At 50.6% G+C, this 13,238-nt stretch overlaps 3 protein-coding genes across 3 annotated transcripts; 1 reads left to right on the forward strand and 2 right to left on the reverse strand.

Moving 5' to 3' along the window:
* Positions 1–7,287: 7,287 nt before the first annotated feature.
* Positions 7,288–7,655, reverse strand: EV420DRAFT_1639655 (uncharacterized protein; the record flags this gene model as incomplete). The annotated part of the gene is made up of 2 exons (XM_060476999.1): positions 7,288–7,325; positions 7,379–7,655. 2 exons carry the CDS (start codon positions 7,653–7,655, stop codon positions 7,288–7,290), a joined length of 315 nt encoding a protein of 104 aa, XP_060334042.1.
* A 2,270-nt stretch (positions 7,656–9,925) lies between these two features.
* Positions 9,926–11,149, reverse strand: EV420DRAFT_1187144 (uncharacterized protein). The gene is made up of 4 exons (XM_060466265.1): positions 10,740–11,149; positions 10,565–10,683; positions 10,325–10,513; positions 9,926–10,273 (listed from the first exon to the last, which is right to left on the reverse strand). The coding sequence occupies exons 1-4, from the start codon at positions 11,017–11,019 to the stop codon at positions 10,049–10,051; spliced, it is 813 nt and encodes a 270-aa protein (XP_060334043.1). The 5' UTR covers positions 11,020–11,149; the 3' UTR covers positions 9,926–10,048.
* Positions 11,150–12,541: 1,392 nt separating this feature from the next.
* EV420DRAFT_1524789 (uncharacterized protein) lies at positions 12,542–12,939 on the forward strand. The gene is made up of 2 exons (XM_060472352.1): positions 12,542–12,704; positions 12,767–12,939. Exons 1-2 carry the CDS (start codon positions 12,633–12,635, stop codon positions 12,911–12,913), a joined length of 219 nt encoding a protein of 72 aa, XP_060334044.1. The 5' UTR covers positions 12,542–12,632; the 3' UTR covers positions 12,914–12,939.
* The last annotated feature ends 299 nt before the right edge of the window (positions 12,940–13,238 follow it).

The following is a 13,238-nucleotide window of genomic DNA, read 5'->3' on the forward strand; positions in this document are numbered from 1 at the left end:
CAAGTTCCGTTACTTCATAATCTTCTGGGTACTCCGCTGTGTGTTTCACAGGGTCTTCCCCTTTCTTCTGATGGCAGTAACTATAGTCATCTTCCTTGTCCGGTACTTCTTTGATGGTTACAATGTTTTTATTAGGTATCGAAGCACATAATGGTCCCACCAACCCGCCCACCGAGGAACACGAAGCCCTTGGTGCCATTATGTGTTAGTACTGAGGGTTGAGGGCGCACCTGTGTTTTGGGAAGGGGGGAGTATGGGGCCCGATCGTCTTGACTGCTGCTTGTGGGTCAGTCAATGGCTTGCTGGGGAGTTGCGCTCCCTCTTGCGGCTCCATTCCACACTGGAGGCAGCCGGTTACGCTTCGTGGCTGGTGTGTACATGCCATCTCTTGGTGGAGCTCTGCACTGCTGTCTGGCGCATTCTGCATTCCCTTGCCTGGCTGGTGGGAGGGGTCCCCACCCGTCACTGACTCAGCTGCTCTTCCTCTGTTCCCTGCACCGACATCTGCCCCCAATGGAGTGATGTTGATCCTGATAGTCCTGCCGCCTGGCGTTGCTTGTGCATCGCCGGTGGCCAAGGAGCTTGAATGGGGTTCCATGCTTCCTCCAGCAGTGGTAATCCCCTGTACACCATGGTTTTTATGCAACTTTTTAATTTCATTTTGTGACAGCATGAAAAGATGTTTATTGGGCGTAGTTACTACAGAACGTGTATTAGTCTGACTCACAGAACTTGATGATGCACCACTAAATGAAATTAAGTCCTTAGCTGGCAAGCACTTGTCGCTTATGCTGCTGGCTCATCTTTTACCCCCTCGACCTTGGATGTTGACGCTTCCTCTTCTTCTTCCTTTAGTACAGCTTGGTACATGGCTCGGACTTCTGCTCAGGAGAATTTGGGCTGGTGCTTTATGAGCCAGGTGCTTTTGTCTTTCGGGCACTTGTTGTCTTGCTTTCAGGTGTCCCTTGTGGCCACATTGGAAGCATTGCCCTTCCTTTCGTAGATGATCTATCTCCATGGGTTGTCCTTGGCCCCTGTACGTCATGCTGGTTCTGGTCTTTTTATCTCCCTGGGAATTCCTGGAGCTTCCGGTTTTTCCCTTGTTCGGCTGATTCTGTCCCCCTGGGGTTCTTCCCACGTCTTCTGCTAACCCAACTCGGTAGTTATAGTCTATCTGTTCCACTCTGAATTTCCATTCAGCATATGTTCGGGGTAAGGCAGTGCCCGTGGCATGGATGGCAGTTTTCACTTTCTTCCGGATTGCCGGTTTGAGTATCTCGATCATGTATTCCTCATTGTGGCATTTTCCAGATTCCTTGGCCAGACGTTCGAAGTCCCAGAAGAATTTCTTGGCCGATTTGTACATGGATTGCTGCAGGCATTTGAACTCCTGTAGCTTGAGTTCTACTTCTGCATCAGTTCTGAACTGGTCTTCCACCAGGCGTTTGAACACCAGGTAACTCGGGTATCGCAGATGTTTACATGTTTCATCATAATAATTGTCTCGTTCATAATTCCACCAGTGTAGGGCCTTGTCGGCAAATAGGAAGGTGCAGAACACGATTCGGTGGGGACTTTGCCCATGTCTGTTCATGGTGAACTGCTGTGGGAACACGGCGAAGTAGTCCTCACACTGGTTAAAGAACCGGTCTACATCTGTGGAGGCTCCCTTGAATTTTTCTGGGGGTGTGGCCAGTTGTGGTTTTACTAATGCCCAGGGGTTGGTGTTAGCTGTTCCCATGATATACGGAGGTGGCGTCGTTGGTGGTTGTACAGGGTTAGGGGGAATAGGGGATGGCTCTGGGCCTTGGTAACGACCTTAGGGCTGGGTTGTGATGTGGGGATACTGGTGCCGTGGGTGCTGCGGGTGCAGCTGGTAAAGGTATTGCCACAGCCCCCTGGCTTCCTGGCGTGCTGGCTGCAGCGAATAGTCGGCTCTGGTCTACGTAACCCGTTCTTTGGAGGATCGTTAGGTGGCTTAGATCCACCGTTTCTCCATCTGAGTCCTCCGATGGCGAGGGTACCGGGTACCGTTGTCCCAGGTCTACATAGTCGTCTGGGTGTACTTGGTTCCACAGTAGGTTGGTGTGGAATACTGTCTCCCGATATAGGACTTCTGCCCCTTCTGGTCCCGCTCTCATCTTCTGGAAGTACCTTCCTTGATCGGATCCATTCCACGAGATTTCACGTTGTATTTTCTCCTGCGTCCATTGCAGCATTTCTAAATATGTCATTAATTCTAACTCAGCCTCAGTAGGCTCCTGAGCTAGATCCTTCCACGAATTCTGGGATCGTGTCGTCCTCGCTATACTCTCCTTGGCAGTGCTGGTTGTCCAGATCGAGGGTGGCCCGCTGCCATGCCTCTCGTAAGTTCCTCCTTCTTTGTATGCCGATGGGTCGTACTTGCTCGAAGGGTTCATGACTTCCTGTGACGATCCGATTCCAATTTCGGATGATTCTTGCCCACTCTCCGACCCTTGCCAGGACCTGTGCAAAATCGGGTCTCCTTGGTCTGTCCCAGATGAAAGGGGCTGGGTACGGTACTGGGACTGCGAGGGGGTGTTCGGCTGCAAGCGGATAGATGACAAAGGGGACAACAGACGAGGGCAGTTCGATGCCTTTGACCATGAGCTGGGCATCGGCGAAGTCCTGCAGCTGGCGGCATATATCGCAGCTGGTGTCGGCATTGTAGGTGGGCCCACAGGTTTCGAGCTCGATGGTCGTGGCATGTTCGCGGTCGTCGATGATGACCGGGGTGTCTCGATCCCTTCTGCTGGGGGCAAAGTATGACCCAAGCTGGGAGAGTGTTGGAGTCCGGTTTCGAGCTTGATAATGCCAGTGCCAGGTTCCTCCCGCCAAATTGAGCCTCGGGGGAGACCAATTGTTGAGGGGTCCGGGAAGATCTGGCTGGAGTCTCGTGTTCCACTCTTCGCCAGAATCGTCTTCCTCCTGATCTCCTCCTTCTTCATTGCTATCACTTCCAGTTCCATCTTCAGCCTCTCCTCTTTCTCCCAGATAATATCTAAGTCCTCTTTGATAGAGGCGGTTCCCATCTGAATCATAGCCAGGGAGGGCAGCCGAGAGCTCTGTGGAGGTGGGGGAGACACTTCTGCTTTCGCCTTGCCCTTCTTCTTCTTTGGCATTGAGGGTAAAGTGAAAATATTGGACCACCCCCCTTTGGACGAACCATCTTGGCTCTTCTTTGACCGTATTGATTGTGCCTTCTGGTGGGGTCCATCTTCCCATGTCGGGCTCATTGCTCGAGCTGGATCCACTATCGCTGATGATGATGCAGAGGGGGAAATCGTCGCTGCTTCCATCGTAAGACAAGGGGGGTGTTTCTTCTCGCTCATCCTCCGGGATGGCAGTTTCGGGAGGGACAGTTTCCCCTTGTCTTCGGTATTCATATCCATATAAGAATGTGAGGTAGGCTAAGGCAATGAAGCCCCAGAGTCCAATGAAATTGGCAATGGTTTGTTCGATGGGGTTCATTCGTTCGTCTTCGTCAACGTCAACGTTGGTGAAGAGTTAGGAAAGTCTCGAACTAATTGTTAGCGACTGATTGAACAAACAAGATCAAACAACTACACGTGACTCGCACTTCGGTCAGGCATGTATAAGTTGCTCGCAGGTTCGTTCTCAGGGAGTGCACACGCTTAGTATAAGAGAGTGAGTTCTAGCCAAGTTATCGGGTGAATAAACTTTGGTTCGAGACTGAGGTTTAAGACCTGCAGTCGAGCTACTTAAATACAGTTTGAGTCATTCTAAGTATAGTACAAGAGTCTGCAACAGCGTGTGGAACACGTGGTACTAGCATGGTGCGGTGCGATCAGAGTCGGAACATTAGTATAGTGAGATTACGATGAGTGCGATAAGATAAGATAGCCGTGAAATCGTAATAATATGTCATGTCATAGGAGCAGAATGCAGTTGATAAACACCTTGAAGTCTTCAGAAATACAATATAGGCATTGTAAAATAGACAATAGTGTCGTGCCGTCGTCGCACAGCACGACAGTGGTGGTAAGAGAAAGGGCCGGGGCCTTGCGATCCAAATACGACCACATAATTTTTCAAAATCGGAATTCCACATAATTATGAAAACCGCTGTAAATGCTGCTTGAGAAAAAAGTCAATTGTACACAGCACTCACGATTCCATTTCACTGCACACGTCTGCGAAATATTGAACTCCTTGCTCTCCATTGCTGTTTGTAGCGTGACTTCTGATGATGGTGACTGTATTGGTAATGCTTTCACAAAGCTCCTTGGCCTCGCATTTGTTAGTTTTGAATTTCTACATAGAATGACGGGGTAAGCAATAGTAGGAGACAATGGGATGGGCATACGAACTTCGAGAAGCTCAATGACGACTACAGCCGCCTTGGCCAGGTTCTGCAGATACGGAACACCTGTAGCCTCCGCAAGCTTCACAACGAGCACGTATGGACCGAAAGGGGCCATGGCAATGCACTTTAGAAGGTGGGTCGCAGAGGTAAGCGGTTGCTGTAGCCGGAAAGGCTCAAGTACACCGGACGCACCCTCCTGTGAAGCGTAACCCAGGAGGACGGGACCTTAATCCCCCAGACGTCCTCGATACGGAGGGATATATGAATATACGCTCTGTAGAAGTAAAAAGACAATGCCCTGTGAGGTGCTACTCAGACAATAGTGAAAAGAGTCAAGTGTAACTACAAGGAATGCAGCTTAAATAGAACCATGCTCTGGTATAGGCGCGATAACCGGACCTAAGAAGAGCAATGCTATTGGGACGGAGCCCAGAACACCGAGCTGTAGTGTTTTGAATGATCATCACGGTCCCTGGCAATACAATCCTACAGCAGTTCGCAGCCGCAAGATGGTTTTGCCGTTTGGCTATGCGAAAGGAAGAGAAGCAAGCTGTAAAGATCAAACCTCAGATACATGGGTACAAATACTCAAAGATTAGATTGAATACTAGTTAGATATTAAAATCTTCGAATGGTCCGAGAGCAGGGTCCAACAAGAGTGAGATTGCAATATACGAGCTGTAGGTTTTTGAATGATCATCACGGTGTACGTATACAGTAGTCTGTAATCGCAAGATGGTTCTGCCATTTGCTGTATTGGCGGAGTTGACCGAAGGAAGGAAGGAAGGAAGGAAGGAAGTTGGCTTTGATGAGTACTGCTTCACCATGCGAAGTTCGGAAGAGGGGCTCCCCTGTAAGTAGATGTATAAGGGTGTTGAATACTCGAAGACCAGTGGATATTATTTAAATAAATATGAAATCTTATCGTCTGGGAGTGGCCATTAAGCATACTTATTGCGGTTTAGGCACCAGCATTCGATACCGATTCTTTATCCTCCGATACCAGGATGGGATTGGTTTGAGTAAGCAGGCAACGGCGTGCTGAGAGTGCCAGCGCGGCCTTCCATCGCGCAGAAACATAGTCGGCGGATTGGCCCGGGCGGCGTCAAAATAAAGTGTGCGTGCCGGGTCGTTGTACCTGCTCGCCAACGCAGTGAAAGGATTTGAGCATATGCCAGTGGAGAAACACACGCGTGTTCCGGTCTTCATGTGCACATGAGGGCTGGAGAGAAATCATTCGATCATCGCTGCAGAAGCAATTTGAAGCCCAGGAAGAGTCGTACATTCTACATAGATCGCAGTGCATGAAGCAAGGGGCGACGATCACAAGGATAGCAAATGTCAACTGTGAAAGAAAGAGGGGAATCAGCCAGAGAACCTGAGGCAGTGGAGAGGGTACGGTACCATTCACCGTCCCGGCATAGTCGACTCATCTCACTCCTGTTATCGTAGGCGACTTCCCATTTGTTTGCTATTCCGCGAAGTTTGTAGTCGGAATTACATATGGAGAACAGGACCTGCCTCTGAATATCGTGCGACGCTCCGCTCGCGGAGGAAGGATAGCTCCACAACGAAAAAGAGAAACCCAGTCTTGTTCAACATGCCACTATCGCAGATGCGGACCGTCTGATAATCGACCTAGATCGCTTGAGGTCCTTCTACCCCTCATTCATCAGAAGATACGTCTTGTGTTGTTCATAGCGACTTTCCTCTACGTACAAGGGCCTTGCGCAGTCGTACGGGAGTTGGAAAATGTGCTCTACCCCCGCGAAGAGGATCACGTTCTGGGGTGGGGGGGCCTAGGTCGGAGAGAGTCATAACATGTTCCGGCTCGGGTCTACATGCACCCTTCTCTCACAGGAGGACGCGTGGGGAAGGTCCACTCAGAAATGTTCGATTGTCGGCAGATCAGAAAGTGGGAACCATTATAAGCCTAGGGAGAGCTGTATGCTGTGTCCACAGCTGTAAGATGGCGTTCCATATAGTAGATTGGATTGGTTGTGAAGAGTACATGGTGTGGCGAAGGAAAAGGACCATGATGCAGTGGAGACGCTACCATTCACGTTGCTTTCATGGCGTTGTCTTCCTGTTTGTCAGAGGTCGTTTTGTTGGATGCATATATCACCAGCCACGCGTATTAGACGGCGGGCGTTAAGAGAGGGCAGGGCATGCAGTAGTGGGAAAGAGAACACGAGAGCAGCGTTTGTTTGTACTTCGCCACCACGACGTACTAAAGCTAGCCCAATGTTAATGATCCCTGGCTTTGACTCGAAGCTCTCGAATTTTGTAGTAGGTCTCCCGTTAGGTGATAAGTGAAGGTCCAAGATAGGATTGGATTGAGGAAAGCGTGCTGAGAGCCTGCCAGCGCGAATGGTGCAGAAAACATAGGCCCGTGTACGTGTCGGGATCGTTGGCACACTCTCCTGGGGAAGATATGGGGAAGGGCTGTTCATTCGATCAGAAAGTGGGTAGCAAATCTTGGTAGGTTGTGTTGGGCGTGAGCGGAGACGTTGGATGCATATATCACCGCCGAGGAGGTACTGTTAGCGCTAAAGAATGGAACGATGCAAGGGAAGGCGGTGCAGTGCTTCTGGAGTCGGCGCGCTAGAGGTCGAGATAAAGAACTTGACGCTTAGTCAACCTCATTGCGTCAGCTGCCACTCTGCATTCATTGTTCGTTGACTGTTCCAAACAAGAACACCTCCACATTCATTGGATCACTCCCTCCCAATGCAAGCTCGGCCATGTAAGGACTCGCTGATCAATTTCAGAGGTCGATCCTCTACCATCTTGACTATCAGCGACTCTTCTGTGTTGTGATACCGTCTCCGCGACCACTGTTACCTAGCTTGGATATGCCACCCTAACACTCCGATCTTTCTCGAGTAATATCACCTAACATTCAGATATAGATTCATTCCGAGAGACGGGATAGTACATCAGTCCAGACGGGTAGCAAACTTCAAGTGACCGAGACCTAGGACAGAATCAGTTCAGAGCAAGAACACGGCAGAGAACCATAACGCGAACCTTCCTCCTCTAACAGTTTCTCCGTGACCTCCTCCCGCGGACCCTCCTTGAACTGGGGTATTTTCGAGGGGTCCATCCCTAAGTATCCCTCCGGGAACACAGATCTCTGCGTTACGATCATAAACTCCGCGTCCAGTTCTTCACCCACAAACGAGAATACGCTGCCGTAGGGTATGACCTTGTCTTCGATGATCTCCCACGCCCAATAAACGTCGTCCTTCGTTAATCGTTCGTTTCCGATACGAGAAGCCCATTCGATAGCAGTGTCGCGATCCATGACGAAGCCACCTTGGAGACGCGTTCGAAGGAGAAGCCTGGGCTTGGAGGACGTATTGCTTTCATTGAACATTTGTGCACTGTTAGGGAGGATATCACACGCGGCGAAGGTAGGAAAGCAGTGACACGTCCTTGGGAATGTGGAGGGTCTGTTCGGTGTTGATGGAGGAAAGTTCAGAAACGCAACTGGGCAGTGGCACAACCACATGATGGCGTCGACATAAAACAAGGACAATCAACCTGAAATGTCGAACAATGTCAGGGCAAAGTGGAGAGAGCTCGGCGTGTCAACAGTATGCATTGTACATGGACTGAGAGATTGACAACAACACCGGTTTGAGAGAGGCGGACATAGATCATGAGAGTCGAAGAACGCCTATCTCCGTGAAGAGAATCACGTTCTAGGGTGGAGGAAGGAGAGACGGACAGCAAATATACTCCATATGTTCCGGAGAGAAGAGGATCACGAGGAGTAGGACGGGACACGGGAAGGGCGAATATACGAGAGTATTCAGTACCAGTGTACGCCATGAATGAGAATGGTATCCCCGAGAGGAGGGATCACGTTCTGGGGTGAGGAGAGGAGGCTCATAACAATCGGCTCGGGTCCAAGTGGCGTGTCGTGTATATGGGGATGGTGCACTCAGAAATTGACGACAGCACCGCATAGATCGCATGCCGTGTGGTCTCCTGTACGTCTGGATCACGTTCTGGGGTGGAGGGAGTAGGACGGGAGGAGCGAATATACCTCAACAATGACATGTTCCTGACTCGGATCCAAGTGGCGTACACTCTCTCACAGGTACGCGGAAGACATGGGAAGGTCCATCGGCGGATCAGAAAGTGGGAACTGGAACCATCATGAAACCGGGGAGAGTCGTATGCTATGCTCATATGTGATGTTGTTTGGTAGGATGGTTCATCGAGACTTGAGTTGGCTGTGACGAGTACTTGATGTAGGGAACGTCGATAAAATTAGCGTCATGTGGAAGGAAGGATCATGATGCGGTGGCGGCAGTGTTACCGTTCGTAGTGCTGTCGTAGTCATTTGCTAGATGCATATATCCCTAGTAGAAACCACGCCGAATGTATCAGAAAGGTTCGCTCCACGTCTCAGGATGGAAACTAAGAGCACAATAGTTCCGGGATGGTCACGTACGGAAACGGGGAGACGCAAAGGAAAACAACGGGCTGCGGACTCGACCTCGTCATTCACCTATGGGAGAGGACTACGACCACCTTTGCGTCATCCTCCCGTATGCATCCGATTAGAGGCTACAAAGGGAAGATGGGGCATTCTGTTGGGAGTAGGCTAGCATCGTGATGAAGGAAGCAGGTGACAACAGTCGTGATCATCATCAAAGGTCTGTTTCGTCGCTGTGCATACATGTAGGAGGGTATGAGAGTTTGGCAAAGTGCTCCATCGTCGTGCTGTGGTGATGCAAGGCCAGGAAAAAAGTGTTCGGGGTGTACCGTGATTTGTGATTGCAAGCAAAGGGAAAACCCGCAGTGTCATGAAAGAACGAAAGAGACCAAAACGTTGCCAATTACAGCGCACATATCCGAGACTAACGGTCGTAAGTAGCTCGTGCGTAGGAAAGTCGCATAAGCCAAGTACCGCGGCAAGGAAGGAGGGACACGTCAGCCTCTCCCGTCGGCACATTGTCCGCGAAACCTAAGTGTAACCTCATGCTGGCCTGGGTCTCGCGGCACCTTTTTTTAGGCTGCTCCGTTCCCGGCGAACGACGTCCGAGTCTTTCAGGCATCTCTCCCGCCTCCCTACCCCGGTGATTCGCCCCGTCTGTTTCTTCTTCCTTCATAAAAACGTGTGCGGACCTAATTTTTCAACGGCCACCCTTCGCCTCCAAACACAAGCCCAGAATCGGACCCTTCTCCATCCTCGAGACTGGATGTCTAACAGACTCGTTTAACGAGTTGTTCCAAGAGATATCGGCGAATGCGGGAGAGGTTCTGGTTTCCTGTCCGGCGGGAAAGAGAACACGAAGGCACCGTTTGCTAGGGTCTGATGGAGGGTTGAATCCAAGTTCCGCCAGCTGAATGTTACTTGGACCATCGTACAGCCCCGCCCAGTGAGAACATACACCTCAACTCCGCGAAACCGACTCTGCAAGCGCCAGACACAAAACATGACTATCCCCCCCCATCCTCCGCCAAGACCGTCACATCCCTAAACTTCCGCCCCAAAACTTCTTCCGTCCCCGAAAGATACGCAACCCTCGCACATGCATCGTGCAGCTGGAAATACTGACGGTTGGGAAGGGGGAACCGCCCACCTGTCGCGTCTGTGAGGGCTACTTGGTTGGGGAGGCCGTAGAGGGTGTTTCGATTGATTGGGTGGGTGTGAATTTCGTAGGTGTGCATGTTGGTGTTGTATTATTGTATATAGGTCAAGAAGGAGGGGAGGGAAAAGGGCAACAGACGTACATTATCATCCTCGATCGGACGAAGAGAAACCCGGAGCTCGTCAAACGCGTGATGAAAGTCGGGCGTGACCGTGAAGGTGTTCTCCGCTCGGTGGATATCACTCTCGCCCTCACTCTGGAAATCGACATTGGTAAACCGTTTGATGACAGCTGCAGCAGACGTCACCCACGCCAACTAGCAGGCAATTTGAGCTACAGACTCGAATAGGAAGGAGATTGGACGAACCTTCCTCCGCACGACATCCGTCAGTCCGACCGTATAATCCGCCGTCGACGGGCCGAACACTATATGACCCAGCACTGTACTTCTCATTCCCTCTCCGGCTGCTTCGTTCACCGTCGTCAGGCCGTCGTCGAAGCTGTTGATGTCCACGTTCCCGGAGAGGATACACCTGTAGTTATCTCGAGCCAAAGCCTAAAGAATGTGTTTCAGCCGAGAACAACACGCCAAAAGTGTTTGGCTTACGAGGTTTTTAGCATCACTTGAACTGGTCGTGGGCTGCGAGAATCGAGCTCCTTGGAATGACGGTCCGGGATTATGAGGCGTCGAGACCGAACCTTTCACCTTCAGCTTCGGGTCCTTAACTACGCAAACGTCAGTCAATCTCACCCAGACTTATAACCCAAAGACTCAAACTCACACATCTCAATAACACACACAACATACAGATACCCTAAACCCACAAGCACCTCCCCCTCACCATCGCAACTGCAAATTTCTTTCACCATGCCTTCAGTAGGAGTGTGAATAAGCGCGTAGCCCAAGACTCGCGCCGCGACCTCTGGACTGAACTTGAAGATGACTTCGTTACCCGCGACCGAGCCCCAGCTACCAAGAGCTTCGAGGCAAAGACAAGACTCATACGCAATGTGTTCATCAGAGGATGGACGGAATGGGTTTCGGGGTAGGGGCTCGGGCATGGTGGTACATAGTTAATTATGGGTGGGGTTTGAAAATCGCCAACGGCTTTGCTTAGTAAGATGGGGTAGGTGGGTGCCGTAGGGTGCCGTTCAACCCTGAAAGACGTAAGGAGTGACCTCGAATTAACATGCCTGGCCTTCTCGCATTGGTGCGTTGAGAGTCAAGCTGAAGAACAATCTCCGTGATGCCTGAGAGGGATCACGTTCTGGGGCGGGAAGAGACGGACAGAGCGAATATACCGCATAACGATCGTATCGGGTCTAAGTGGCGTGTGATTGGCGAGAGTGTGCATGGGGAAGACACCAGAAGGGATTGTGATTTGTCGGTGAATCAGAAAGTGGGAAGCAGCAACAACCATCACGAGACGGGGGAGAGTCGCATGCTATGTCCATAGCGCCTGTAAGGGAGTCTTGATAGGAACTTGGGTTAGTTATGACGAGTACTTGATGTGGTAAAATTGACGTCCTGGGACTATGATGATGCGGCGGAGGTGTCACAGTCAAGCTTGTTGGATGCATATATCACTGGTAGAAACCGCACGGGGAGACGCGAAAGGAGGCGGCGCACTGCTTCCGGATCGTGGCTGACTCGACATGCAAGTTGAATTCGCAAAGGCAGTACCCAAGATGAACCACTTGAGGATCTTCACCCACGAGAGAGGATCACCTAGCGGCACAGCCATGTTTTCCTCTATCGTGTGACCTCCCCTTCACCCTCCGTAATCCCACGGTAGGTCTGTCTTCCTCCGGATCCCGTATGCATCCAGACCCGCCGACTCTCGTGGAATCAGATTGCAACGAAGGGCGTTGGTGGGGGGGATGACGCATGCATGGGGTAACAACAGTCACAACCATCTAAGGTTGGTTGCGTCGCCGTGTACACAGGTAAGACTGTGAGGCTGGTGTTGAAGAAGGGAGAGTATCTGGGGTACGTGGGCGGGGTCCTCATTTTGGATGACAGAGATTCGGAATCAATGATGTCCATGGTGCTGTGAAAGAAAGATGGCGTAGACATTGCACATATCTCCTTGCGATCTGAGCGTTTGCATGTAAGATCAAAAGTATAGAAATACAATGGAGAACTCACAAAGGTACAGCTCTATCATAATAAAGAGTCGTGTCGAATGCATTACCGCGACACATTCTCCCTTCGAACAGGACAGTGCGTAAAGAGCGAACCCCGAGATATATCAAATCCTGGAATCGCAAGGATAAACGGACGATTGGATGGCAGGAAGAAAGCTGGGTCATGAAGTGTGATTAACATGCATATCAACTATGTAAATGGAACGAGCGTCGGGCGACGAGGCAGGCTAGCGTGATTTCTCTGAGCATCGGTGAGGACTCGAGGAAGTATCGTGTGGGATAGGTTCATGCTGAAGCCGCCTTGGACTCGAAGGTATCATCGTGTCGAGAAGCTTCTCGCTTAGTCAGCCTTGGTTCTGTCTTTCGAATTCACAGCAATCACGTTTCCGAAATATGGACTCTGTTCCTCTCTTCCTTAGACCGTGACGGCGACACTCCTTCGCGCTTTTTCTATTACCTTTACGACTTTTTCCACTTCAAAATACTTCAGAGTTTCTCATCGGCGTTCGAAGCCACTATTCTCGCATATGACTACCGAACTTATCGAGCATCAATTTCTTCGTGGGCTGGCACTCCTTGCGGCTTTATACATGTCTTCTGTACCGAGATATACTTCTTCTACAACTGCGGAACGCTGATCCCAGCGTGCTTGTTACTATAGGCCTATCACCACGCAAATATATTCACTGCCGCCTTGCCTGTCTTGACAGTCGAACAAGTCTCGTTTATCGCATTGTCATTGTTGTCCTCATACGCGCTCAGGCTTCGCATCCCTGAAAACAGCATACATCCACCGCCCTACACCTGAAATCTCTCGCCGAACATTTAGATATAACTTCCTTCCGAGAAATGCATAGTCACATCCAGGTGGAAAACTTCGGGTGTCCGAGAGCTAGCATCGAGAGACGAAAACACGACTGAAAACGCGTACCTTCCTCATTGCGACCTTTCCCTACTCGCCTTCCTTGCACTGGGGGATCCATGCGCAAGTAGAACAACGGCTCTCCACGTAACGAGGAAAGTTCCAAATGCCGGCAATTGTGAGATCATCGTATAAAGGAGAGCGGTGCAGTATATCTGCAATGGAGGACTTGAGAGACCTAAAGCTCTAGGAAAAGTCGCGTCATGAGGCG

The sequence above is a fragment of the Desarmillaria tabescens genome (assembly GCF_030435595.1).
Source record: "Desarmillaria tabescens strain CCBAS 213 chromosome Unknown EV420scaffold_9, whole genome shotgun sequence".
Lineage (NCBI taxonomy): Eukaryota > Fungi > Basidiomycota > Agaricomycetes > Agaricales > Physalacriaceae > Desarmillaria > Desarmillaria tabescens.

What these genes read in the sequence shown, in the direction of transcription:
- EV420DRAFT_1187144 (XM_060466265.1), bottom strand. Translation starts at nt 11,019, where the DNA reads ATGCCCGAGCCCCTACCCCGAAACCCATTCCGTCCATCCTCTGATGAA. An exon ending in TGTGTGTGTTATTGAGATGT is followed by an intron (nt 10,684 to 10,739) that starts GTGAGTTTGAGT and finishes ACGTTTGCGTAG; the next exon opens with TTAAGGACCCGAAGCTGAAG. An exon ending in CAAGTGATGCTAAAAACCTC is followed by an intron (nt 10,514 to 10,564) that starts GTAAGCCAAACA and finishes CACATTCTTTAG; the next exon opens with GCTTTGGCTCGAGATAACTA.
- EV420DRAFT_1524789 (XM_060472352.1), top strand. Translation starts at nt 12,633, where the DNA reads ATGACTACCGAACTTATCGAGCATCAATTTCTTCGTGGGCTGGCACTC. An exon ending in CGGCTTTATACATGTCTTCT is followed by an intron (nt 12,705 to 12,766) that starts GTACCGAGATAT and finishes TTGTTACTATAG; the next exon opens with GCCTATCACCACGCAAATAT.